Source organism: Anopheles coluzzii, chromosome 2 (assembly GCF_943734685.1).
Source record: "Anopheles coluzzii chromosome 2, AcolN3, whole genome shotgun sequence".
Lineage (NCBI taxonomy): Eukaryota > Metazoa > Arthropoda > Insecta > Diptera > Culicidae > Anopheles > Anopheles coluzzii.
The window spans coordinates 47,133,895-47,161,654 of NC_064670.1; the positions used below are offsets into that span (position 1 = coordinate 47,133,895).

The 27,760-nt window shown below is 39.9% G+C and overlaps 2 protein-coding genes across 11 annotated transcripts in view; one reads left to right on the forward strand and one right to left on the reverse strand.

Moving 5' to 3' along the window:
• The window catches only part of LOC120948543 (alpha-mannosidase 2), a 101,361-nt gene extending 98,585 nt beyond the window's left edge, over nt 1-2,776 (reverse strand). The window contains exon 1 of the mRNA XM_040364982.2: nt 1,975-2,776. The gene's annotated coding sequence lies outside the window, so the exon portion shown is untranslated. The remainder of the gene's footprint in view (nt 1-1,974) is intronic.
• A 6,729-nt stretch (nt 2,777-9,505) lies between these two features.
• Nucleotides 9,506-27,760, forward strand: part of LOC120948820 (mucin-5AC) — a 32,176-nt gene continuing 13,921 nt past the window's right edge. The window contains exons 1-9 of one of the 10 annotated variants that reach the window (XM_049605075.1): nt 9,506-9,581; nt 10,672-11,489; nt 11,581-11,689; nt 15,762-15,852; nt 17,868-17,930; nt 21,539-21,687; nt 24,047-24,196; nt 25,246-25,519; nt 27,598-27,673. In XM_049605075.1, the coding sequence (XP_049461032.1) occupies nt 11,633-11,689; nt 15,762-15,852; nt 17,868-17,930; nt 21,539-21,687; nt 24,047-24,196; nt 25,246-25,519; nt 27,598-27,673 (860 nt within the window). In that variant the 5' untranslated portion in view covers nt 9,506-9,581; nt 10,672-11,489; nt 11,581-11,632. Of the gene's footprint in view, nt 9,742-10,347; nt 10,520-10,671; nt 11,490-11,580; nt 11,690-15,761; nt 15,853-17,867; nt 17,931-21,538; nt 21,688-24,046; nt 24,197-25,245; nt 25,520-27,597; nt 27,674-27,760 lie in introns of those variants that run through there. The other 9 variants (XM_049605072.1, XM_049605073.1, XM_049605071.1 and 6 more) reach the window with 9 other exon arrangements.

Here is a 27,760-nt window from a genome sequence, read left to right on the forward strand (position 1 = left end):
GCGACCTGTTTCACGCGGAAGGTGTGCGGCCATTACGCCGCTGGTGCTGTGCTAAGTGGGGAGGATGTTGTTGTGGTTGTTGTTGTTGTTGTCAGGAGAAAGTGGGAAAAATGGGAATACGAAACCATTTGATGGAACATTGCAATTGAATAATGCAAGCAAGCGGCACTGTGTAGAACAGCGATAAAATGGGTGCTTGATGTGAGCGAGTGTGTGTGTGCGTCTAATCGCATGATTACACTAGAGAAAAGAGTATATTTAGTAACTGTGGAATCGGACTGTGGAATACTTTGAAACAGTCACTAGACGAGAGTTTCCTTCGTTTATTCATATTAATATCAACAATGCCTAAAGGACGTTTCACTCATTGGAAATCAAAAGTAAAATAATGTATGGGTAATAATGTATAGAGAATGATCAGCTGAAGCATACAAATGTTAAAACAACTCTATAAAGACGATGATATTTTTTTGGAAGGTAAAATAATTCTTGCATAGCTTGATAACATAATTTTAATAACATAAATAACATAACATTTCTATCCATAAAACATTAAAACGTATAAATACGACGTATTTTCTGTTTGTCAAACAATTGTTGATATGCCAAACGATCGTGGAGTAGTTGAAGTATATAATAAATGCTGTGATACGGATCCCACTGTGTTGTAAAAATCGTAATATTCGTATAAGCATCTGCATCAGTACACTCTTTTATCAACTTGATTCCAATGACTGGTATATGTTATCAATATGCTGATTGGATTCCAAGATACCGGACATTTGCCAGACAAAGGCACTAGCAGATTATTGATCACATACCGTTACATCTCATGTGTCGCACAAGATCCGATAGGAAATAATTCCGAATTCCGAAAGAAACCTGTCGTATAGCTATAATTTATTTATTTTTTTATTTCTTAACGCAATCAAAACAAAGTTCTTACATTCCAGATTGTAAGTGGTGCGTGCTTCAGCAATTGCTCCCATGGAGTTGATACCTCTTGACGAATATGTATTGCCCTCAAATGTTGTGATACAATTTTGTGTTGTGCTATATGCCTATTGGCTATAAGCCATTACATTTCGTTTATTTATTAATTGATTTTATTTCTGAATTTAGTTATTAATTTAATTTGTCCATCAGGAACGATTCGATCGTACATGGTTTCCATGATCTTTTTGTTATCAAAATGCATCAATATTCAATGTACAATCCTGCTCCAATGTATTCCAAATATCTTCTGAACTGAAGCAAAATAATATTTCTTCAATCTAAACGAATTCCCTTTTCCTACTGCATCATGAGTTCCTAGCCACACATGTGCCCATGTCAACAGTACAGATAATGGAACAAACATTGCTCAGCACTTTTACGTACTTGCGGCAAATGCATTTTGCAATGGGTGTTTTTTTTTTGACTGCTTGCATTTTGCACACTAGCTCCTTTTTCTCGGCACATGCATTCTTGCAATGCATCGTCTCAAATTCGTCTTCGATCCATCATGTGTCTTCCGCCTTTGGAACGATCCAAAAAGGGACCAGTGTTTCCAAGGAAGGCAAAACTGCTACGCTAATGCTAAAGTAGCTTGTTTTTTTTGCACGATTATTTCCGTTCTATTTGGATTACATGATGAAACGAAAACATTACATACATACGCCTCTCTCAGCAGCGCTGAGAAAGAAAAGCATGAAGCAAAACATAAGAGAGTGAGAAAATAAATGCGACACTTTCAGCACGAACCAGCACCCAATTGGCCAGACAAGGATGGACGCGAACACCAACTCCGCAAACAAGTGCAGTGGTGGTACGTACCTGCCAAGAACTGTTCCCAACCCAAAAGCGTTTCTATCGCATTTCCGCATCCTTTCGTGTCCTTTTCTCGGCGAAGGAAAATTTTTTACAGGAGCGCAGAATGACACTAACACCACTGCACAGCAGTATGACAACAGAAGAATAAATATTCGCGCTTACCTTATTCCAGCAGCACAGACAGCACTTTACGGACTTCGGCTAGTCGATGTGTTTCGTTCCACAAACTACGTTCTAGTAACTTTGCGTGTTTTGAGCACTAAATCGACACTGACCTGTGATGAAATTGATCTCGTTTCATAAACAACCCTGTACCGTACGGACGCGTTTACACGCACACAGACACAACAATCGAGCACACCGTTCGCATCCGTCACTTGTATCTCACACACCGATCCACCGGAGAGGTCGTAAGCGCATCAAAACAAAATCTCGCCTTTTTTCGCTTTCGACCTCTACCTTGATTCGCTGCTGCTGCTGTTGCTGCTGTTGCTTCTTGCGCATCTACACATTACTAATAATAGTTGGCAAAGATGGAACATAAACTCACTTCCTGCCCATTGGCCGACGCAATGCTGCGAACACACGGAGGTACTGTGGGACGGTAATGATCGCAATTATCACACGGGTCAGGACACGACCGTTCCGGAATTCCAATCGCGGTAGCACCACCGTGCACCGGGAGCGTTACTTCTCTGCTGCGACGCGGTTCTTTCCGTACTTTAATCACAATATTTATGCCCTTTGAATTTAGTGCAAGCGACACACATCACATCACGCAAAAACAGTATACACAAGCACGCACACACACATACACGACGCGTAAACAATCGATTTCGGTTCAATTTGCCATTCCAAACCAACCGGACGAACGCGTTGTTCACCGTGTCGAGCGGTGGGAAACACAACCGCACGCAGTGAAGAAAGAAATAATTTTGAGAGACTGAGCAGGTTTGCTATGCCGCGGACGCATTGACGATGAAGAGAGAGAGAGAGAAAGGGAATGTTTGAGAGAGAAACCATGTTGTGTTAGTGTGTTTGTGGAGCTTATTCCGTACCCATCGGTAGGATTTAAAGAATAAATAATTGAATTGTAAAAATTATGTTTCAAATGACAATAAATTCTTGTTGTTGTGAATTAACAGATATTTGAAGACATCTTGCATCAGAAGCAATGATTATTTATTTTTATTCAATTGCTCAAGAAAAAACTCTATTCATTAGTAATAACATTGTTGTTGAAGTAGATTAAATTAAAATAAAACAAAATTGATTTTATTGTTGGGAAATAAGGCTTTATGAAAGGATGAGAATATATTACATTCATTTCTTTTCTTATTTAGGAGAAACGGTCATATTCATTAATTTAAAACATTATACATTTCCCTTTTTTTTCAAAATTAGATCTTTTTTCGTCGACCTCCAAATCACGTCTAAAAGTTGTAAAGCATTATGAACCGTGTAAATAGGGCTTATGCTTGCATACATTCTCCGAGAGTTGTTTCGTGTGTGCATTTCTCTCTCTCCCTCTCTCTCTGTCTCTGTCTCTTTGTTTTCATGCTATTTCACAATATCAGCTGTTGTCTCTTTTATTGCACGGTACTATGTATAGTTCGACGAAATTTTGTCGGTTTTGTGTTTAAAGCATGATTTAGGTATCATTTTATTAATTTTTTTAACTTTCTCAAAGATTTTATGTGAATCTCTTGACTAGCGTTGTATTCATAGATAATTTTTTTAAAATATTACATGTAAAGAAGAACATGGCCATGAAAGAGAGAGAAATACATCGCACATTGGAGACTCATACTGATGCGTGCGAATACCTGCACATTAGGAAAATATGACGGTAAGGTGTGGTAAAAATAAGTTGTCTAAATTAATAATAATTATTAAAAAAAAATTGTGCAACACGTAAGCAACCATTTTAGTAGTTTGCTAATTTAAAAAAAAAAAAAATAGTTTTTCACCTATATAATATTTTTGAAGGAAGAAAACGCATTGTTATTGATTGAGCTTAATGCTCTTCAACCGAGACTTTCAGCTTTTGGTGGAATTTTATTCATTTGTTACAGAAAATTGGATGTTTAATAGCATTTTAGGGCAAACACATAATTTTCAACTTATGTAGTTTTCATGTAGGTTAACTGCTACCTTCGACATGATTTAACTTTGACATAGTAAAGTATCGCCAAAAGCACCAAATTAAAAACGTCTTATAGAGAATGTTTCACTGCGATGTTCAAAAAATCATATTTTTATGTAAGGGTTTTAATTTTTTTAGTGTCGGAAAGAGCAGAAAAGCTATTAAAACATCAAAAGTATAGTTTTAAATTGGAAAAAATATACATTTATGTATATTTCAAAAATGCTGCAATTTCATATAATACAAAAGTGTAAAATTGAATTGAAAATGTGAAGCATGAATTTATCTACGCATTTCAATTCATCGCAATTTTAGTGTGATAGATCTTTCCAAAAATAAATATTGTAAACAATAACCATTACACATTTACTAAAATGATCAATTTTCATTGCATTGCATTGTGATGCATTGCAATAATGGCCATAAAAGACGTATTGTTCCTACTTTCAACGGCGTATTTTTGTTATTTTGTCAGCATTAGATAGTTTATGTCACTGAAAACAAAAACTATATGATAACTAACAAAATTGAAAGCTTGTCTGTTCCCTTCACCTGTTAAGATTAGAGCCAAAATATAAAAAAAGAGAAAATGGTATAAACATGTACATAACTTGCCATCGACTCCCTCTTTAAGAGAGATATTTCCTAGGTAACGATGCCATTCAGCTTCTGTCGTAGCTTGAGATCATTTCTCATCTAAATATGCAAAAAAATATGCCGTATAACTCGAGAATAGTGTTTGCTATTGAGTCCTCATATGATGTTGCTGACGTTCCGCTGTAGGCTTGGACATTACGATTTATTTTCATGAACGTGAACGTACTAATTCTTTCTTTTAAATGAACTGATCGTGAAACGCGATTCTTTCGTTCATTTCGTTAATGCACCATGACAATTATTTGGTAGACCAGGAAGTTCTTTACATCGACGAACAATTCATATTTGTATTGGATAAAATTAACGACCTGGCGAACGTTATTTTTGAGAATGTCCTGTTTATTTGGTTCATGTCCATATTTAAATTGTATGAAACTAACGATCTAGCGCACTACAACATTTTTTTCGAGAACTTACTGTTCATATGTTTCACGTTCATATTTGCATTCCATGAAATGATCGACCTGACGTACTAGGACGTTCTGTGTAATTTGTGCAACATCTCGCTAGCAATGAATAAAGTTGTGAAAATAGGAAAAGTCTATGGAAAGTTGCTGATGATTTGAACCGCATACCGAATTACAAATGTAGGTGTTTTACATAATTATAAATAAATAAATAAATAAATAAATAAATAAATATGAAAAACTACCATAATTATGTATAAAAAAGGGCAAAGGTCCTAAGTCCGTGATCCAAAGTACGCTTCTCGAGTCGCATGCGTATCTTTACTATCTAATTGGTGTCTCGTTTCCCTCCATTTATTTCATAATAGTTCCACACAGATATATGCTTGAGTCATCAATTTGGCTTTTCACGTGATCCTATACGACAATTTTTATAGAATTTCGCTCTTTAAGCCTCAAAGTTGGCCGACCACTGTCCTAGGTTACTGATGTCCTGGATCAGCGGTCGGCAAACATTTTAGGTAAAGAGCCAAATTTACTAAAAGATCGAGAGCCGCGGGTCAGGAATACGATTTTTTTAATATTTTCGCTTAAATTATAAAATTATAAAATTATAGAAACAATATAATTTATTGATGCTATCTGACACTGCAATTGTAGATAGAGTTATTTTTTTTAATTCGGTAATAATTGTACGTAATATTGGCCAAACTAAGTTCAAAATGATAGTTCCTGCTATTAGATATTAATGCAAAGATTCATAAATTAAGGATCTGCTGAAAAATTATCGAGACAAACGTACATTTAGTAGCTATCAAAATTCTTTTCGAACAATTAACACTATTTTAGGTAAATTTATAACTGATTCCTTACAAAAATGCACTTTGACAATCGTTGTACAGTCATTATCCGATATATGCTATCGTACGGGACCGAGCAGAATAGCGTATCTCGAGTTTTTGCGTATAGCAGATTCCTATCGAAAATAGTTTATACCACTGGTTAGAGGGTAAAAAAATATCGACACAGAGTTTTGAAATATTTCCAAAGACAATTTGAGCTGTCAAATTTAGAGGAATAGCGTATTGCGAAATCATGTATATCGAATATCGCGCACTGCGGATAATTGCTGTACTCGTAAAAAGCAACAGTGTTGAATCGCCGGACTCGTAAAAACAAGAGTGGTTTTTTAATGTTAGTTTTTTTTCAAATACGATCGAAAATAGTCCTTAAATAGATAAAAATTTAACCAACTGATTATAGTGAAATTTAGAACTAATGGAAGATGAAATTATTATCACGAGAAAAATACATGGATATTTTTCACTATCACTAAAACCTTGTCTTGCATGTATTGCTTTGGCGAATGTCGAATATCTCTCGTCGTAAATCACGTTCGCTCTGCGCCAGATCGTTACATTTGTGATCGTCGCCAATCTGACATACCGCGCCGCGTTTATGAACTGTATTCATGTCATGCGGCCTACTCTATGTTAGTTTATTTTTACTGCGTTTAAGTTCATGTTTATATTTTTTTAACTCTTCTGTAACCTCGCTTCGAGAGGGCTACATAAGACCCGTTAAATGTATTAAATAAATATCAAATATCAAATAAAAATTATCAAGTAAAGTCGCATGCAAAAGTTTAACTAAATTTACTGATCTTTCAAAATCAGTCGAATCCTTTCGCGAGCCGGACTTTGCGACCGCTGTCTAGGACCTGACCTGCCCTGACTCTCTGTATACCTGACATTTAAATAATATTATCTCAAAGATAATTCCGTCCCATAATGAGATAAGAAGTTCTAATAAGCGCGAGCCCTCCGGATCAATATTATATATTCACTGACAGTCTCAGTGCTGTCGAAACTTTGAAATCCGTAGAGGCGATAAAGAGCTCTGATTACTTTATTAAAAAAATTCTAGAAACACTAAGCGCTCTGTTCAATAAAGCGTTTCGAATATCGCTTGTCTGGCTACCTGCTCATTGCGGAATCCCTGGCAATGAGAGGGCAGATCTCTTGGCCAAACGAGGCGCCTCTGAGGGCGATTTCTTTGAACGATCGATTCAGCCTCACGAATTCCTCCGCTTCCCACAGCAATTATGCATGGCTCGTTGGCAGAGCATGTGGGATGCCGATGATCTCGGGAGATTTCTTTACTCCATCTCTCCTAGGGTGACACAACGTCCATGGTTTCAAAGCCTACAGGCAGATCGTGGATTCATTCGCATGACATCAAGACTCATGTCAAACCACTATGCGATGAATGCACATCTACAACGTATAGGGATCGACGATACAAATATATGTAGCTGTGGCAAAGGATTCCACGACATCGACCACGTCATATGGTCATGTGTGGAGTTTGAAACAACAAGACCCGCACTACTATCGACGGTTCAAGCAATAGGGAGGAACCCTGAAGTCCCAATACGTGACATCCTTGGTCAAAGGGACTACGAATACGCGAGAATTCTGCACAAATATGCTAAGGAGGTTGGCATCACCTTGTAATCACGTACCGAACTTATATGTTTAGAGACCCAATAAATTTATAGGTATGATCATGTATGGCTTAGGGTGTATGGGCGTTCGTGTGCATGGGTGGGTGTCTGCATGGGTGTGCGTGTGTGCATGTGGATTTTCTTTATATCCACATCTACACACGCATGGCCATGTGGACACTTGTTGGTGTTCTCGCGCGTACATATTTACCCGGTTATGTATGATTGTACCTATTAGCATATTTGTTAGTAGTAACCTTAGTGTGTAGTATATTGTCTACGTTGTATGTTAAATTATGTTTAGTGATCCTCGGGCAGTCTGAACACATAACCGACGGTTGGGGCAGAAGCTCACCACCATGACGAGATCAGAGTGGTGATTTAGAACAACCAAGCCATCGCGGAGCACTAGACAACCCGGATGCTGGAAACCATCGCTCACCTAACACCTGTAAAATACGGTGTCGATGCCATATACACTAAATCCCTGCTCCCTTGGATGGGAATACTGGAATTCCCCATAGACACTATGGAAAGAGAACGGCTGGCATACAACAGAATCCGAGCCCACCCGGAATAAGGTGCACAAAGCCGAGCAAGGAAATGTGCTTCGGCCAGCCCATAGATATTAAGAAATACAATAGAACCAACAATGTTAGATTTAAGTCTAGTCCATCATGATACGGCCAACCAGGCCGTTCTTATCAGAAATAAAAAAAAATGAAATAAGAAGTGAAACTTTTCACAACTTGAGCGGAAATATGAATAAGCTGAAAAAATACAATTAAACATAAAAATTACGGTTTAAGCGTCCATCTTCTTCTTTTTCTTGAATCCTCTATTCTTGGCTATCCATGATTTCTTGATTATATTGACCATAGCAGGAAAGTCAGTCCTACGTATGAGGGACACGGTCCATACAGCATTTGAACTCATGGCGGGTTTGTTGTTAAGTCGTGCGATTGACGACAGTATCGGCCCATAGATCATTTAGTTAATCGATTAAAAAACCTAATTTTTAGTAAAATAAAAATGTTAATAAATTTTAGTATACATCTATCAGTTTCCTCATTGTAGGGCCATAGTAAAGAGTAGTGTCATAATTCCATTCTTAAATGCATTTCTTATGATATGCCGACCGAGAATCTATTTGATAATTAAATTGGTTCTCCAATTTGAGTGAAGAATGTCATTTTGTAAATATATATATATTTTTAAAACTTCTTCCCTTGGCTCAGAGCGCACGTAGCTGCTCCCACTCAGTTAAAAACGAGATAAATGCTATGATTTACGTTTTACACTAACACCCACCAGTGGTTTTGTGGTAGCTAACCGTCATTATACAAGCTGAACATTTAAATCGATTTTCCTGGCATCGTTCCGCAGGTGGTTAAACATTCATTGCACTGTTCGATGGTGCACGAAAACATGCGCCCCAAATCTGCGACTCACTTCAAATGGCACGAGCATGTAATTGAAACGACCCTCCTTCTATCCACAGTAACTCAACCCTCCTTTTCAAAAATATTAATCTTCTTTTAAGCATGGAAGGGGTGTCGTTTCGACATTTCGCTCCCCTTCGAGCGTGCGGAAAGCCAGCAGGCGAAACGCCCGTCATAGGGAAAAGTCCTTTCCGCAGTTGTCAAACCGGTGCCTGCAAAAGTGACAGTTTACACCCATACGCTCATAAAAAATACGCATCCTCATACACTCACACACGTACGCTTTAGTAGAGCAAAAAATGGAACGAAGGACTCTCATTTTATCTCATGCTTGTTGTTGCGGTGTGTGCGTGTGTGTATAAGGGAATGGTACATTTCGACTTCATGTTTGCGCAATAATATGGCACTCGTTTGAAAATTCGAACGCCGCGAGCACACGCGAGAGCCTGTGAGCGACAAAGAGAGCGTGTTCCTCATTGTACTTGTAAGTGGATCTGAAACGTCACGTTTTGACCGAGGATACGCCGCAGACAGGACAGCGTGCTTTGAGGGAAAATTCTCCATCGTCATTACTCTCGGTGTGCAGCTACAGTCCGCAGCGCAATCGAGCTGTTAGTCCGTACACTTTAGGTTCTCCCCTCCTTGTAACAGGTTCAGGAAAATCTAGGAAAGTGTTTCCGTGCGTGTGTGTGTATGTGAGTGCATAAAGTGGGTTTTATTCTGGCAAGAAATTTCAAGGGATTTTACATCATTCTAATAGCAGTATTGAAGGTACCCGCTTGGATAAATGCATACAGCGATCGATCCAGTCCAACTGCATCAGGGGCCACTTTGCAGTGTGATAAGGAGAAGAAAACCTCTTACCTAATTTTTCCTCACATACTGGCATCGATATCTGCAGTCCAGATGCAGATGTGCATGAAAGAAAATGTTCGAGTATTTGTGTCCGTGGTTATGAGGAAGTGCAGTGAGAAATTCGTGTGAAAATTGTACATTGTGTAAAGAAAAACTTGAACGTCTATTCCCGTAGGCTGAAGATTATCGATTTCGGCCATTCGATAGGGTGGGATTGAATCAGTCTACCGTTTCTTCCCATCACTTCTTATTTCTTAAGCCACCGCCTTTGCTTTTCTGTCGTTCCAACCCCTTCAACCACTGCAGTGGGGCTGATTTTTCACACTTGTCTGGTGGAGGCATTTTTTTCCTTATTTCGCAGTACTGCCATCATTGCCTATTTTTCCTTTCCTGTCATTCTGCCTTTTTTCGGGAAAATACGTGAGAGAGAGCCGAGTGAAAATGAAGCGAGCCGAGAGAATGTGAAAGAGATATTGAGGGAGGAAGATAGAGAAAGAGAGAGATAGAGAACAAGAGAGAGAGAGGGAGAGAGAGAGAGAGAGAAAATGCAGCAGAGAGTGAAAGAGATTGTGAAAAGAAAATTGCAGACTACTTGCTGTGTACCAGTTAGTTCTCACTGTTCATCTGTTCGTCATCATTTGTTGGCAAGATTTCACTTTCGAAGGAAAGTCAGATCTTTTTTCCTGGTGTTGAGGTTTTTTTTCCTCTACATTTTGATAAGCCAATTGGTGACACTTCTACCACACACGAGCACGCACTGCAGGCAGTCTGTGTGGCATCCAGTTCCGTTAGAGCTCAGCAGTTAGTGTAATTAATTTAATGTACTGTTTGCTTTACTTTCCACAGTCTCAGGCGCCTTTTGCGTGAGTGCGTGATCCTGCCGGTTTGATGTGCTAGGCTCAGTGACCGTGCTTGTGTGTGTATCCCTGTGTGTGTGTGTGCGCGTGTTTGTGTCTGTGTTTACGTGAGTGTGGGCGTGAGCTCGTGGTTTGAGGCGGCTTCGTTCCCGTTTCGTCACACTGGGCTATACCCACTTGCCCCATTGACCAGCTGTTCCCGAAACACCGTGCCGTGAAACCGTCTAGCAAAAATCATTCTCAAGCTAAAACAAAAAAATGAGTGGCCCACTGAATCCCACCCCGACGTACGCCCATTTCGGTGTCTGATTGACGACGTTGGAATCGACCGTCCGACCGACCGACCGACCGACCAACACCCGAGTCGCCGAAAGTGCCGCGTTGGAAAATCGATACGGATCCGAAGTGTGAACCGTGTCCGTTCGGCCCAACCTCTGACAGGAAGCGCGGTAGAGTACAAAGGTGAATCTAACGTCCGACTGAGTGCGAGCTACCGGCAGCAAAGGCTTTCCCCGTAGGCTCCTTTCGCGTCGAAAGGTTCGATAAAGCCTGGTACGGGTAGATGCAAGCAAAGTAAATTAGGCAACTGGACTGGTCGAACGAATAAGGTCGAAACGGAAGTGCCGGGTGTCGCCTAGCGGTGCTCCCCTTGTTCGCTTCCACCCATCCACCCTTCCTACCTGACCGGCACACTCGAACGGGGCTGGAAAAGAGGATTCATTTCCGCGCTTTTCCACGTTTCGTTTGTTTACCACTGTCCGCTACGTGCTTGCCGTTGGGTCTGCCCGACTGGGACCAACGTTCTGAGTAAGTATAGCTGCCTTCTGCCAGCTGAAGTTGGATGAAGTTACCGACGGATTTATTTCACCTCATTCGTTCGTTATCTTTTCTTCGATAGCTTCTAATACTTCTTCTGTGTGTCTGCGGTCATCCAGCAAAAACCCGGCTTCATGATCGGCTCATTTTGGAACCTTTGTAGAGCGTGCCCATCAATGCCTGTAGATAAGGTAGGTGAAGCGATTTTATGAAGGTATGGGAATGTGTATGTGTGTGTAAGCACCGTGGTATTGAGTTCACTAGTGAGTCGTTTCTATCGCCGAGGAAAGGAAGGGATATAAAAAATCACATCACGTTTCACGATATCGACACGCTGCAAGCACATAGTATGCGGGTTTTTGAGACGGTTTTGGTTATTAGTAAGATTCCTGACTAATTGGTAGATAAACGTATGGATTATTGGAACAGTAATTGAAAAACATGCATTCGCTTGTAAGCATAAAGTCATTTTCAATAATTATCACGTTTCAGTTACAATTTAAAAGTATGTCTTCTATTAAACATGACAAATATTAAACATTATGAACAGATATCCAAATATACACATATTTTTATTGAGATCTTGGATTTTTAAGTCAGCTGAAGAGACTCCTAGCTTTCAATCAAATATTTCATAAATGGTGATTAGTTAGAGTCCATAAAATCTGCAATATTTGTTTCCAAAAGGATAGCGAGATTAAACACGTTTTTAAGACCAATCAAATTGTTGATCGTATCGGCAGACATTAAAATTGCGATAAGTTCTCCTATCTGAATTCAATTTGTTGCCTAGATGCCTCATTACTTGCGACGTGATAGCTTTAAAGTTTTTCGATAAGCTCACGAGCGGCTATAAATAACTGCTAGCCGGCCCCACACTTTGTCCGACAGACGAGGCAACTGTTCATCAATCAATGTCTGTGGCGGTTTCCTTATGTCATCGATCAGTTTCCTTGCCGGTATCCGTTATCCTTTGGTATTCTGGTTGGAAATGGGCTGTGTCTTCTTCAGTCCAGCGTTATGTTGAAGCTCCCAGTCCCCAACTCTTCTTCTCACCTTAAATTCTATATGTTTTGTTGACTCATTCCCGACAGTACAAGGGATCTCCCATACAGGCAAAATATAGCGCCCGTCTAGCATCGCCGGTCTAGAAAGTTTTCCTTGCCCCATCCAATGGTTTTACATAAATATTGATCGTTTTACTACAACAAAACTTTACTGTGTATGGGGATGTATGTGTGTTGAAGCATCTGATGAAAAAGCTTCACTGGAAATAAATCGGGTGTACGGTTACTGTACGGTTGCTCGGTGTATCGGAAAATGGTGCGATGTTGATTGAAGATGATGGGAAATGATGATTATTCATGCACACGTAGAAAATTCCCCCAGCGCCAGCCTAGATAGGGAAGCTTTCGTCCGCCAGTTTGGGTGTGTCCTTGCGGTGACATTTACGACCGCTCGTTTTGGTTTTACACGGCGAAAGAGATTGTGCAAATTGGACATTCGCTTGCGAGCGTGTGGGCGCGAACCGTGCTCGACACAGCGCACATGTTGATTTTTGTCCAAAGTTTCTCGTATGCGTCTGTGTATTTGTGTATGTGTGTGTAACAGAGCAGAAACCCAATCTTTTCCTCGTTTTCCTCAAATGACGTAAGCCACTGCTGGGTGAGTGGGTTGGTGTATGAGGGTGCGAAACATGCCACGGCGGGGAGGGTTTCTCGTTCACGACTGTTTGCTATCCCTTTTTTCCTTCGTTCCACGGTGCTATTTATCGATTCGACGGCCAGCAATTCCGTTTGTTACAACGAACAAAACCGGGACTCGGTCTCTCGGTTTATTTCCCCGGTCGCTCAATAAAGCAATTACACTAGCGAGCACACACACACACATTCAAACATCTGGTAAGGAGGAAACATAAATTCCAACGATATCCTTCCGCGGTGGCGATACACACAGTGTGCCAGCTGGGTGGAAGCAGACAGCACGGCAACGGGTGCCAGATTCTGCTAGCTGTAGAGTCGCTATTGTGGTGGTGCCGTGGAAAGTGAACAAAACGCTCACGAAAGCACGTCGATTGTCGGTGAAAGCGGTAGCACAAGCGGCTCGTACAAGCCATTTCATAAACTAGTGGTTGCATGCTTTCAAAAGTCATCCAATGGTCGCAGGTGGTGGGTCAGCGGGGGCGACAGGTTTAACTGCAGCACTCGTGTGGCATATAATCCGTCCGTCGTGGGCTGCAATTCGACGCGGCGAAGCCGGCGTTCGAAAATATATCCGCATTGAGTCGGCCCCGAATGCATGAGTATCCGTGTCGTGGCCCGGTGTTTTATGTGGCTCCGAGGTGATGTTTGCTCGCAGGGTGGGAGTGGCGGGCAGTTCGGTCACGAACGGCTCATATGGTTTCGGTTTGCCGGCTTCTTACAGGTGCATGTACGCAAGGTGAACGCAAAATGAGGCTAACGGTCTGTTAGCATGATGGCATGTTGGCACAGGCACTGAGCAGCGGGTTACGAAATGCTTTTGAATCAGCTCCAGCTACATTCGTTCCTTTTGGCGTCAGTTTTCAAAGGGGTTTTTGTTTTGTAAAGATAGACCGGTTTTTTGAGCAAGTAGAGTAGGTTAAACGCAGAGTGAGCTTTTGTATGAAGCTGGCGATGAATACTTTTAAGTAACGATTATTACATTTGCTATGTCAACGTAGAAAGTGTGGCCATTTGCGACAAAAAGCTGACTATTTTAATGTTGCCAAAAAGAGTTTAAAAGATAATTGTTATTTCAAATAATTCTTTTTTCTACTTTGTTTTTGGTATGGAGGCTCTGTTTTCATATATAATTTTCAAATGAGTTGCCGGGATACCAGTAGAAGAAAACGAATAAATTTGAATGCTGCCAAAAATGCATGAGTTCAATTGCTCGTTAATATAGGTGATTTACTAATAAGCACGTTGCTTCTCTTCATCCCAGGCATAGCTCAACTCTTATTCAGACCATCCACGCATAATAACGATCAACTATCCGATTACGTGATATCAACAAACCTGGTAAACCTTGTATGTTAGGCCAATATGATCACATAGGTCGCTACACCGAGCAAAAGATACTTATATAAAACATATGTGTTAATATCATCATTTCTTCACTACCACCAATAAAATAGGACAATCAATGTAAACAATTTAAGTTATACATGCGAAAGGTTTTTCTTGTTGAAGTAGAGCAAACTTGTCTCATCACAGTGGTTAAATCACCTGGTCCTATAGTTGTATCCTACACGAGAATGCCTATTCTGCACTGATCATAATGGAATGGGTTCAATAAAGCACAGATATTTTTTACTGTTTATTGTACCTTTCCTTACTTTACTTACTTATCCGGCGCTACAACCGCTTTGCAGTCTTTACATGCCTCAGGAGTACCTTACAATATGAACTTGTCCTTCATGAAAGCTACATAATAGCAACATATGAGTTACATAGTACATAGTTTTGATGAATTGCATAGTCCCGTTAAACATTTTTCGACCCGATACAACAATATTACGCTTTAAAAGTTACTTTATTAATGTTTGGTTTGATATTTTAACTACTAATACTTGTATGGCCGTATGGTTAAAAAAGGCTGTAACATTGAAAATTTGTATTGTAGATTACATTTAACCTTGATAACTGTCATATAAAGACCATCTTCTAGAGGCAAATGAGGCCAATTGGCTCCGCCTCTATAATAAATGCCGTCTTCTTATTCGGATGAAGTAGTAATATAGATTTTCTTTCCTCCTGAATAAAATAAAAAAACTATCATTCTGAACAATTGCACTCATGAGTAAGTTTAGTTCATAGCACAGTTTAAATTTCTTCTGGCTTAAGTGTGTGCATGTATAAACAAAGCAAGGCATTTTAGTTGGGGAATGAATCTACAGGATCTACAATAAAGTTGCCGTACTGTCGGTTGTAGTTTTTCGTCCGGTCAAAGTTTTTCAATTCCCGTACGAGTTCAAATGAAGCCTTCTGGTACATTTAGAAGACGATGGAAGTTGATTATGCTCTAAATCCCTATTTATGTTGATGGTTATGACCTGCTTAGCGTGCTAGTTGCGCGTGTGTTTATGGATATATTCGTTGTTGATAATTGAGATCATTCGTGTCCAGGTGCAGCCGTGACCAAATTGATTTTATATTCATAAAATAAAGTTGGGAAAATGCGTCACATCATTCTCTAATTGTTTTTCCCTTTTCCCCGTTTGCGTTCTGCTTTCTTTCCCAGCTCCACTCGGAATATAGAAGTACGTATCGATGGCACGAATACACCGGAGGACCCGATGTCGTAAGAAAACCACCTGTGCCAAATCAGTTCGGTAAATATGAAACGCTTGGAGTAATTCCGCCAACAAACACACCATCTATTAGCATATTCAATTCACCGTTTCTTCACCTCTACGTGGAATGTTTTGTCTCTACAATTTCCCAATACTAAGCAGTCACGGAATAGATGGTTTATTTTTTATTGCAGCTTTTTGTTTTTAATTCAACCGTCAAGTTGAAGTAGCTGATTAGAGCGCATACTAGACTCTGAATGAGCCACAGAGCAATGCAAATTTTATACGTTAAAGTTCATACGCCGCAAAGGGAAAAGTCACGATAAAAAGAGGAACAAACGCGAAGAAAATCATATCAAACATTTTCTTACTTACCATTTTTTCCTTATCTTTAGCTTCTAACGTTTCTTTGCCTAGTTGGTTATATTTCTTGTTAGAAAATCGAATAGATTAAGGCATAGACACTGATGGGGAACGATCACCCGAAAACTCCAAACATTCTCTCATTGTACTCGAAAATACCCACACACGTACACACACACATGTACAAAGAGTCGATTGCACACGTACAAGCAAAGCACGAGGAAGGTGACCCAAGCAGGCAAAAGTTTAATGGGAAAGTTTTAGCAAAAGATAATTTTATGCGTTGCCGCAGAGCACGACCACCCTCTTGTCATCGTTGTTGATAATGAATACACCGGAGTACATGCTGCTAAGCGTCTGTTTCAACTGGAAAGTATACGGAACATCCGTTGCTTGAATGCTAAATCATGTTTTGTTGAATGTTTTTCAGATTACTAGAAAATAACATCATTTTGTTATGAAAATGAGTTGTGAGCTATTTGTACCTCATGGAAAAAGTCCGAACATGTTTTATATAATAAGTTTCAAGTAAATCAGCTGTGCGTGGTTCAGCGCTAAAGCTCCATTTCAGTCACAAAAAGGGTACAAACCAAATTATTTTCACCAAATTATGTCATCTAAGCGTTTTTTTATGGTGAGATAAAAAGATCGATTGAGTTTCGGATGACAGAGAAACGGTTTTATGGTTTTGGTGTGCGGTAGGGTTTGAATTTTTTTTTCTTGTTGCAGAATGTCCTGGCGGTCATTTTAACATGCGCGTTGCATGTTTCGAGTCGGGATTGTTTGCCCGCCCGGTGGTGTCCCGCGGCCATTGACGATCAATGTGTATTGTTGGCAGCTGGTATACTGCTTTTGCATTGATTCTTTCCTGGGTCGTTATACCTCAGTTGAACGTTGCAGTTGTTTGTCACGACATGTTTTGCCATGACCATTGGGTGGTGGATTGGGTTGAACGAATAATTAAAACAGCTTGGACATTGTTTTGAAAGTTTTGATGAATGTTTTAACATTTGTTATCTTGCAACTAATCAAACCATGACATTTTTGAGGTTATGACAGGAAAATTTGAGTCACAGCTATGTTGGCTACGATTAAATTACTGTTTTCTAATTATAACTTGTTTATTAAGCCCCAACGGAGGTCACCTTCATAACAGCACCCTAATTCAAATACTTCCGACTCGTGTGCGTCGCAAACCTCTTTGATAATATGTACGTGGGTGTGTATGTGTGCTGGTGATTAGGAGATAATAAATCGAGGTGTAACCGGCCAGAATCGAAATCGCTCCCTGCTCGCTAAGCTATAAAATGGTAGTCCATCCAAAACAGAAACCGGCTCGAATAATTAATTTAACTTGAAGACGGCCCTGGGGGAGCTTTTGAACGCCTTCAAACGTCTTTGCCGGTACGCTGCAAAGAGTGAATGGTGTAGGCGTTGAACCAAGCTGTCCACTTTACTGCTGTAGAACGGTTCATTATCCTGATTAGGTGCCATAATCTGCGTCGCGATATAAACGTCCCATTGTGCTTGGATTTGTGCTGGACAGCTAGCACCACTTTGGAATACAATTTTCGTGCATCCCTTTGTAGAAACCGTTCAGATATTAGCTGCCGACTCGAAATGTATACAGCAACAACTACAAACGGGTTCCTCACTCACTTACCTGTTCCTGTGTGTATTTATCTTTCAAGCAGCCAGCTCGAAGGCGGATCACTTTTTCTCGAAATCAACGGAGGATGAAAAGTTTATCGAAGGTGATTCCGCGTTCCGCTCTCAGACCGATCCCGCTGATCAGTGTCTTCCGTAATGTTTCGGCCATACTGGTCGACTGGTGGCCTGTGCTGCCTTAAGCTCTGTACCGATGTTGTGCCAATGTTGCCGCCTCTGCCGCTTATGCTGCTGCTGTTGCTACCAGTGCTCGAATGCTCGATTTTGCTTAGTTTTTGCATACCTTTACCTCTTCTGTAGCTAACCTTAATTCGTAGATAACGCATTATTGGGGCAAAAAGGGGAAAGGATGGTCTGAACTAAATTATTGGCACACATTGCAGGAGTGACATAAAAAAAGAATCAGTCGTTCACAGTTCCGTTTCACATGTGCTTACGCTAAGCTAGGGTAAGAATCGTAATTAATGGATTTTGCAGCAGTGTGGATATATGCAGCGGCTCAACTGGCACCTGATTGGCTGGTGGCCAATTGAACGCCGCGCACAAATACGAGTGCAAATGGAAGCATTTTATAATTATCGTTAGTTTCAATACGGAGCGCGAACCAACGGGTAAAAGAAAACAACTGAATTGAAGAATAAGTTGCCTTGGTGCGCTGGTATAAGAGATTTAGAGTAGCTTGATTTTTTTTTACAGTCCAAAAACATGTTCCTGACCTGAATTCTAAGCAACAATCTCCACCCTACCACCCTTCGTACCTCTTTGGCATGTGCTTGGCGTGTGTGTCTTCGCATGGTAAATAAAAAAAACTGTTCTGTTGGCAAAACAGTTTTTATCATTTGCTGAGCTTTCATCAATTATGCGGTGGTTGTTCCGATTAAAATTAATGGCCCTCCTCATGGGAAGGAGGGGATTACCAGGTCGATTGGAATCCCGAGTCCGGATTGTGTTGAACGGCAAAATAACATACTTTCGCTTTTCATGTTTTCCAACGATTCGTGCCATGCGGGTTACCCAATGCTCAATTTCAGTATTTTTCTAAGCAGAGCCAAATCTGTATGTGTGTTTATTATGTCTGGATTGGTGCTATGCACACGCATATATAACACGCATGAAGATCGATACGGCATAGTGCTGGCAATGTTCAAGCCAATGGACGTCAATTGATCATAAAACATGCACACGTAATTGTTTCGATTTCAACCTCTATTGTGCAAGTTTTTTTTTATCGATTGAACCGAGATCTTAGCATTGTTGATAGTGAGGTAACCTGTTTTGAAAGTTAAAACATAAAAGTTATAGGGAAAAATTTTCTTTAAGTTTAATTAGGAGGTGTTATGCCAAATGTCCTGTTTTCATTGATCAAAAGATAATCAATAAAATTTGATATAACAAATGCGTGCCGTGATTTGTGCTCACAGTATAAACTTATTTGCGATTCTTTATATGTTTTATAGATGCTTAGGACCTCGTCATCAATAAGCATCGAGAAATATCATTGAACTTTGAACAGTTATTTTGTGTTTCATCTTAACTTTATTATCATGAAATCACACGTAATAGTTTTAATTTGAAAACTTATCCTTTGAAGGATTTTTATCACAAACACATACAAAGACAATTGATTTTTCCGAATTAACAAACTTATTAAAAATGTCATCTATGCAATGAATCGATTGAAAGTTGATTGAAATGAAGATTTTGCATCATTTTACACTTAGCACAGCATTTCATGTCTTGCATACACTGCCGTGAAGGAGATTCAATATTTTCCGCCACTTTAACAAAAGTGTACATGCAAACATCTGATGATGATGGACGTCTTTTCCTTTTTTCCCATGTGAGTATGTTTGTGACCTTGTGGTGTGGTTGAGAGGTCTGCTAGAACCAACCAAAGTGATGTAACTGGTGGAACGCTTTTGCCGGTGAGATTTTCCAGCACCCATAGCGAAATTGGCATATCGATTCAATCGAATCGATCGAGCTGATGATTCTATTATAAAGAAATGTGCTTTTTGCAAGCGAAATTCTCCCTTCACCGGTATGACAAAGAAGCGGAAAACGAAGGTTAAAATATGCAAAACATTAATGGTTGTAACCAATATCGTTTTGTTTCGGGTTGGCTGTATTCGCCAGAAATTCAATACTCGTTGCTGGTGGCTTCAGATTCCATCAATCCTTTTATATGCGAGATTTTATCACATCTTATCCACGGGGCTCGAGCGTTGTTGACGAGTTTTGCGTTACGTTTACCCAGCATGATGAAGAAATCGTCTATTGATTTATGTTTACCAAGCAGCTCTTTGCCCTTTTGCAACGACGGGATTATTTTTGGGATGGCGACAAACGAGACAAACTATTTGCTCGTGTCTGGAGGCTTTTATAGTCTTCTTCCCGTTTCTTCCTTTTCGTTAAACCAATACTATATTGTTCATCAGCGTAAGTATATGTGAACGGATGTGTGTGAGAGAAAAAACACAGAACGGCTGAGTTTCGACTGATGTGTGTGCCAGGTTGTACAAATATTGATTGAAAATGGTATCCGGCCAGTTGTTTTAGTTGTGTAGCATCCAGTTGTGTACGATTGGTGAATCATCATCGTTCTCCGATATAAAGCATCGTTTTAATGCATGACAAAAGCGTCATTTAGCCTTCTCAATTTCATCTTCATTGTTTCGCCAGACGCTTACCATCACCATTCGGTATGACTGTTTGCTGAGCGAACAACAACCAAAGCGCATTACGAAACTGAAAAATTAACCCGTGTGGAAAGATAAGTTCAAAATTTCCGAAATGTGCATTGGATTCTAGCCTATTGAGCTGGTGAGAGACAAGTTATCGTAATGCGTTTTTGGATGGACGGTTTTTGAAGTATCCTTTATTTGCTGTAGCTTTGGTAGCGATTTAACTCCTGAATGTTATGCAGCCTATCCTCCATCGAACGTCATAGCTGACAAAGCCATCAAAAAGCTCATGTTCCATTTAGCATCTACCAGGATCTTTTAACAGTACCATGCCCAACATTAGGCCTAAATGGCTCGACGCACTCTGTCTCCCACCCGTGCTTTCGTTTGACGTGCGAAGTTCTGGTGTCGTCATAAATTATTCCAAATTTGACATTGGCTGCTCGGGACAGGGTTCTCCTGCCCTTTGTTTTGGGAAAATCGTTGGTGATGGAGAGAAATTGAATTAGACTTGTGGAAGAAGGGTTTCTACCCGGCATTTGCAAGAAAACCAGTTTTGGGCGAAAAAGAGGGAGACAATTTGTATATACGACACCTTCCAACTACGACCCTTGCCGGGACCTTTGCAGAGTCAAACGCGGGTGAACGAGGCAAAAGTGAACGAGTTTGAGTTTTATTAGAGCAGACAGTTGACAAGTAGAGCATCGTTCCTTCATTTATGTAATGCTATCAATAAAACTGTTTTGATGTAAGCTAACCGTTCTTCTTGCATGTACTAATCACTGTCTTGCGGTTGTAGAAAATGGCGTTGAAATTCTATTAGATTATTTAATGTTATAAACGTTTACTATCCGCACTACAGTGACTGGTTCGTTCTAGCTAAAACGACTTGTATATATTGCTATGCCAATAGTATAATTTCTTTTCCATATACATATTTTCCTTCTAATGTGTTGTGTGTGTGTTGTTTTTCTTTTCACAAATTTTCACCCTTGCGATAACCCTGCTAGCATCGATTAATGAACCGCCCTTGCCGAGAAGGAAAAAGTGCCCCGAGCTAGCGTACCGGACGAACGAGTTTTTGGCTGCACGGGGCAAAAATGAAGCCATCGGGCACGATCGTACCGATACGGGTGCAACGACTCACACTAGAGCAAGGGTAAGTGTACACACACAAATACGCACGGATGAAGCGAGTAGTCCCTTTCCGTTTCCGTGTTTATTGGGTCGGTCAATAGCATTGAGTGGTTGAGCAAACGTTTACATTCGCGTATTCGCTATCTTTTCTTTATCTTTATACGTTATTTGTTGTTTTGGCTTTCACATTTTTGTTGTTTTGATTTTTAACTCCAAACTCTTTACAACCAATGCACTAGCAAAACGATGTTTCAGATTAAATTACGATTATGGTATGTGGTTGTTTCGTTGTGTTCAATTGTTTTGTATGAAGAGAATACATACTATTTGATGGGTTCCTGTTTGATGTGTAACGAGCTTAAAACATGATTTGGCTCTCAGCTCTGCTTAGTTGGTAATGATATTGGTTGCTATAATTAAGAGCATATGCAGAAGAATATGCATTAGTTTGTTAGCCCAGGTTTTGTTAACAATTTGAAATCTTAAAAGAATTATGTAACGAACGAACGAAATTACTACGAATGCTATTTTTAAGTATCAATGACTAGTTTCCCGTTCACCGTTGGCAATTTTAGCTTGCTGCTGGACTCATGCAGCTGGATAAATAAGCAAATTTGCAATGCAGTAGAAATCAGACCATTGCTATCATAGTTTTGATATTTTAACACAAGAAAAAGTCATTTTTTTTATATTGTGATACAAAACACCAGGCGTCTCCATTCATTTATTTTTATTGTGAAAGAACGGTCATAGAGAGTTTATGATGCTGAAACCCAGGCGTTTCCTTCAAATAATAATAAAGACAAAGCATTTATAGACCACACTTTCATAACTAGTACACCATCTAATATGGTTACAAGATAATTGAACAAACAATACAATAAATATGTCTTTCTTCGCATTTGATCAAGCTCATGTAATAAATGTGTATACTATGTTTGCTGCGAACACAAACGCTTCTGTAGCACATTGACCTTTTCCACCAAGCATAATGCACAGATAAGCACACAGAGAGGCACCTATTACTTTACCACATGCTCTGTTTGATCCCGCAAAATGTGACAACTGTTACTCAGTAGCGCTAGTATTGATTTGATTTATCATTTCCCTACCGTATGGCTTTGCTATCGATTTTTGTATTGTTTTTTTCCTTCTTTACAGAAAGTGTGTTCATTCTGTTTGATTTTCTTTTTCACTATCGCGTGTGTTTGTGTGTGAGCGAAGTAATTTGTTACTTTTGCGGCTTACCAGTAGTTACCCGGACAGCTGCTCCTGCTGCTGCTGCCGCTGCTGCCGATACACAGTCACCATCCCCTAGTCCTTAGAGCTTTCTTTAGCAACCATAGTCTAGTGTGCCTAGCCGTACCGTAGGATGCTGATCGAATAGAAACGCGGTGTGTTTGATGTAGAGCAGTATCGAAAATGCAACGTTTGTCTATTTAAAGATTTTAATTAAAATGAATACGTTCCGTTAATTGATTGACGCGATTGGAATTGTGCTTGGAAGCCGGAATGCACTAGACATCAGTTGTACTTGGACTAAAACGTAGCTGCAAACGACCGTTGGACTTAGGATGGTTTAAGCAAATTGACCCTCGACATTTGATCTAATATTGTTCCGCGTCAAAAGTATCGTACTATCAACCGATTAATTTATTTGTGAAATTTGTCAGTACAATTGAGATTGCAATGCATGTATTGGTATTCTTTTCAGTCCATCCGGCGCATCATTTAGCTAGACTCCTACTGTTCCGTTGTGACCTGATTTAGAGTTTTGTTTCCGTCCCTATAGACATGTTTTCAGTTGTTTAACATTTTGTGGCTTTTTTAACGGTACCTTTTCACATAAACAGCTTATCGCAAAACGAATAAAATCTTTTGTATTATCACATATCGTCTCAATGATGCGAGATCGAAGGATACAGTAAAAGTTTACAAGCGTACTTTTTTTGCTTGTCGAAAAGACACACTTTGAGCAGACGATCAGTGATGTCTTAGTCTGACAGGAAAAGCAACTGAATAAACCACCAGAAAAGGCTTCTTTACTCAGCTTCAAGTGCTAATCATTTATTTTTTCTTACGCTATAACCTGATTGCAATTTTAATATTCTTTTAGTAATGAGACATTCATCTTTAGATTATTGTATGAACTTAAAACTTTGGATTGAGCTATGCTCAGTTAGCTACACTGGGACAGATTCCCGTTCCCTTATAAACCGTTGTTGAAAAACGTTTTTTTCTCCAAAAGATGCAAAGAAAGTGAGAGGCCATCATAGACCCTCAATCTAAACTAAACGCTTGACGACGATAAACCACCCACTCCTCCATCCTGTATCTGACAAATGGCCAAGCGAGAAACAATGTATTCATTTTAATTACAGTCTGAAGAGCGTGGAACGCCGTCACGCCGCAGTAAATCGGAAGGACCGCCGGCGGGCGTCGCTAACGGAAGGCTTCCGACCGGGACCGGATATGCGAACGGAACTATCGAGCCACCGCCGGCTGCGAGCGCGGGCAGGGCACTGGAACAGGTAACGTGGCGCTTTTATCGTGCGTGTGCTTTAGTTTGGATGATTTTTACTTCACTTTTTCTCTTCCGTTTTCCTAATATTCAATCGTTTACCGTCACCATCTTCGTTTTTCCTTGTAAGGGAAGCGCGTGTGCGTTTGTTTGTGTGAAGTTTGCTGTTTGTGTTTGTGAGAGTGTGGGCTTGCGTGTGGGCTGGATGTGTATTTGTGTGTGAATGTGTTTGCCTTTTTCTTGTACACTGCAATGTTTTCTTTTGTTTGGTGTCGCATCAAAGTGTTTGAAATAGTTTAACCGTCCGTTTCCGGTGAGGTCGGACTGATCACACTGAATAACACATTTAGCTTACGCCACGAAATGCTACGTATTTTAAGATGCGGTTTTAAATATGATTAGAATTCATTTTGCCAACTGTTCCCATCATATCATAAGACTAGGCCAACTCATCGTTATACACCTATCTTAAGTGTGGTTTTGTCATTCAGCGTACAAAACGTTGTACATAATCATAGCATTGTATCCATACTAAACAATAACAGAACGAACACCAACGCCATGAAACATCACACAAAATCGCTCATCTACCCATCGGCTATGTATGATGTGTAACGACACTGTGATATACCTTCACTGTGCATTAGGTAACGCACGTAGAGCCAATCCGCAATAAGCAAAACAACACTATCATTTCCTCATTTCGTTACTTCCTTTGAGTTATATTGTTCTCAATTTCCTTTTTACGTGCGTCTTATGCTATGTTGTCGAACGTTGTTTAAGTTTTGTTTTCCCTCTGTTTTGTGTTTCTCTTCATTTTGAAGTGCAAGTGTTCATCCTTGATTCTTCCACCGTGTTGAACACTTTTTATCATTTCCTCTCCCCTGGTCGGCAGTAGCCGACCTGGGACCGATTACGTAATCACTGAGCTAACGTAAGTTTGTTTTCTTCTTTCTTCTACCCTTTCAAATTACCCCGTTTCCAACGCTGCCCTCTTTCCTGCGCTTTCCTCCTTTTGCTCCTTGGCCTACCCTCTCCTGGACATCCTTCTCGTTTCAGGCGGGTGAGTCTTCTACTAGTGGACTATTCAAAAAAACCATTACCAAACTGAGCACGGAGTACCGGCTCCAGTTCGTGTGGCCACACGTGCGGCGTGCGATCAGGGCGGCAGGTGCGCACGGCGCTGCTGGCGACGGTGACGGTGCGGACACTGTCGATGCACCCCCGCGCAAGTCCCTCTCCATGGGTGCACTGAAGGCGGCCCAGATCGGTGCCGCCGGTGGCGGCACCATCGCTTCCGTACACAAAAAACGAACGACTAACGAGCGAGAAGGTGCGATCGCGTGGGCGCGCGCGCTTTTTAACCAATTCCGATCCTTACCACCATCGTTCTTCCGTTTGTTTTTCGCTCTTTCTTTGGTGCTTTCATAGGTCGTTTTGGCTCACTGGCCGCTAGTACGCTCTGGCTTATTTTTGTCTCTCTCTCTCTCTCTCCCCCTCCTTCTCTCTTACTATACCCTGTACGTCCCACGGCTGTACGTCCAGTTTCATCGTATTACCTTCTTCTGCTGTTATTTAGCTGGCTAATGTTCTCATTTTTCTCCATCTCGTTGTTTTGCATCCTTGAGCGTAGATATTTGCTACTAAAGCTACTATTGCAATTTGTATTGGCAAAACTACATTCGCCTTCTATCCGTTCTCTTCTATACAATGACACTTCAAAGCATAAGTCTCTTCCTTTGGTCTCAAGCATGGTCGATTCTGATGTCCTATTGTATTGTAATACTGTCCTTCATGTGATGGTGTTACGTATAATTTGTCTTTCTTAGGCAGAGCTTGTTGGTATTAGTTGGATGTACAGTGTTAATAATACTTCTACACTTATCTTCAGTTGAACCATCTTCGTCTTCTCTTGAATAGTTATTTTTTTCTAAATCGATATAAACTAATACATGAAATATCCAATTGGAGTAACATATTTCTTTCGCCTGTTTGTCCCTGGAATCGGTGAGCTGGCTTAAGTTTTAAGAATTCATTTAAACTCCCAGTGCACCATTGTTCTTGAAATAAATTAATCATTTATATTGAAATTTTGAAAATATACGTGCGTTATTAGGTTCCTATTTTTTAGTTCAAAGAGTATCTTTTTGCGTTCATATTTTGTTCAAGTTTACTGCAACGTATGTTATGCATATAAGATTTATCTTGAGTTAGAATAGAATATATTTTAAGCTGAAATGTAGGCCAAGTTTGTTGGTTACTGTCTAGTGGTGAAAAGCATTTTTATGGTTTTGTAGCATTAATAGAAACATTGTATTATTTTTGAAAATTCGTAAACCATCCGTACCGATTCCCCGTTGGCCGCTCGTATCTTCTCAATCGTTTGTTTGATTTAACACAGATTTTACAGACACAAAAAAGTGGACATATACCATTCCATTCCTGTATCCTCATGCAACATAATTCATACAGAACTGTACCAGTTTCCGGTTGCTTCCCCGTATTGTGAAACAAAATTCCCTTCTGTTTGTGCAATTAGTTAATTTTATCCTCATGAAGATCACTGTCAGACATGAGAATATTTTACCACATGATTTTGAAAGGAAAAAGTGCTGTTTGATTAAGTGGTTTTTAAGCTACTGTGCGATAAATAAAGAAAGCAATACCTTTTTCGAATCAAATTAGTTGATCTGAAAATAATATAGGTAGGTTTTCATATACTTTTGACTTTGAGGGTTCATGTGTATGAACGTAACCAATTGGCACAATGAAAGAGTGAATAACATTAATTCATCTTTGTCCAGCCGCTTAGGAAGATTATTACTAACCTTCAACGCCGTTTGCGCATGCATTTTGATGTCTTCATTCCAGAAAAGAAGTTGCAAGCCACCTATTTGAAAAAAGATGTGAATGTTAACGGCTGTGTTGTTTAAAGTAATTTGAAGTATATGAAACATTATCAAAGAAAAAATGATTTCATTAAAACTTTTTTAAAAAAATTAATGCATAAAAATACGTAAAAACATGACATAAATTTTACAGTGTAGCTTTTATTTCCTTGTACAATACGTAATTTATCCTGTGGACATTATTTTTGGAACTACAGTTTCATTATTAGTACATCTTTCAACATTTCCGTTCCCACCTATCCAAGTGCCAAAATCCTTTTAGTTGTGTTCCAAGCGGGAGACATGTTCGAGTCATAAGGCGAACGAACGTTCACATGGCAAAATATCTCAACACCAAAGAATTATCGCTCCTCGCCGAGTAATGATGTTCTTTTTCTTTCTCTCTCTCTTTTCCTCCATTTCTTTTTTTGTACCGTTTTCAATACCCGATTATGCTTTGTCCCCTGTCTTACCTTATCCATCTGAATGAATTTCCATTTCATGCCTCGTGGGTCAACTCCAGCCACGGCCACGGAGCTCGAACCGCTGGTGAACGATTGCGATACTTCGGTGGAAAAGCCGCAGCAGCCGAATGAAAAGTAATGACTTTGCGATTATTCGAAGCATTTCATACGTCACGCGTTTCAAGCTCTGTACTAAACAGCTCTCTTTTTTGTACTTTTTTC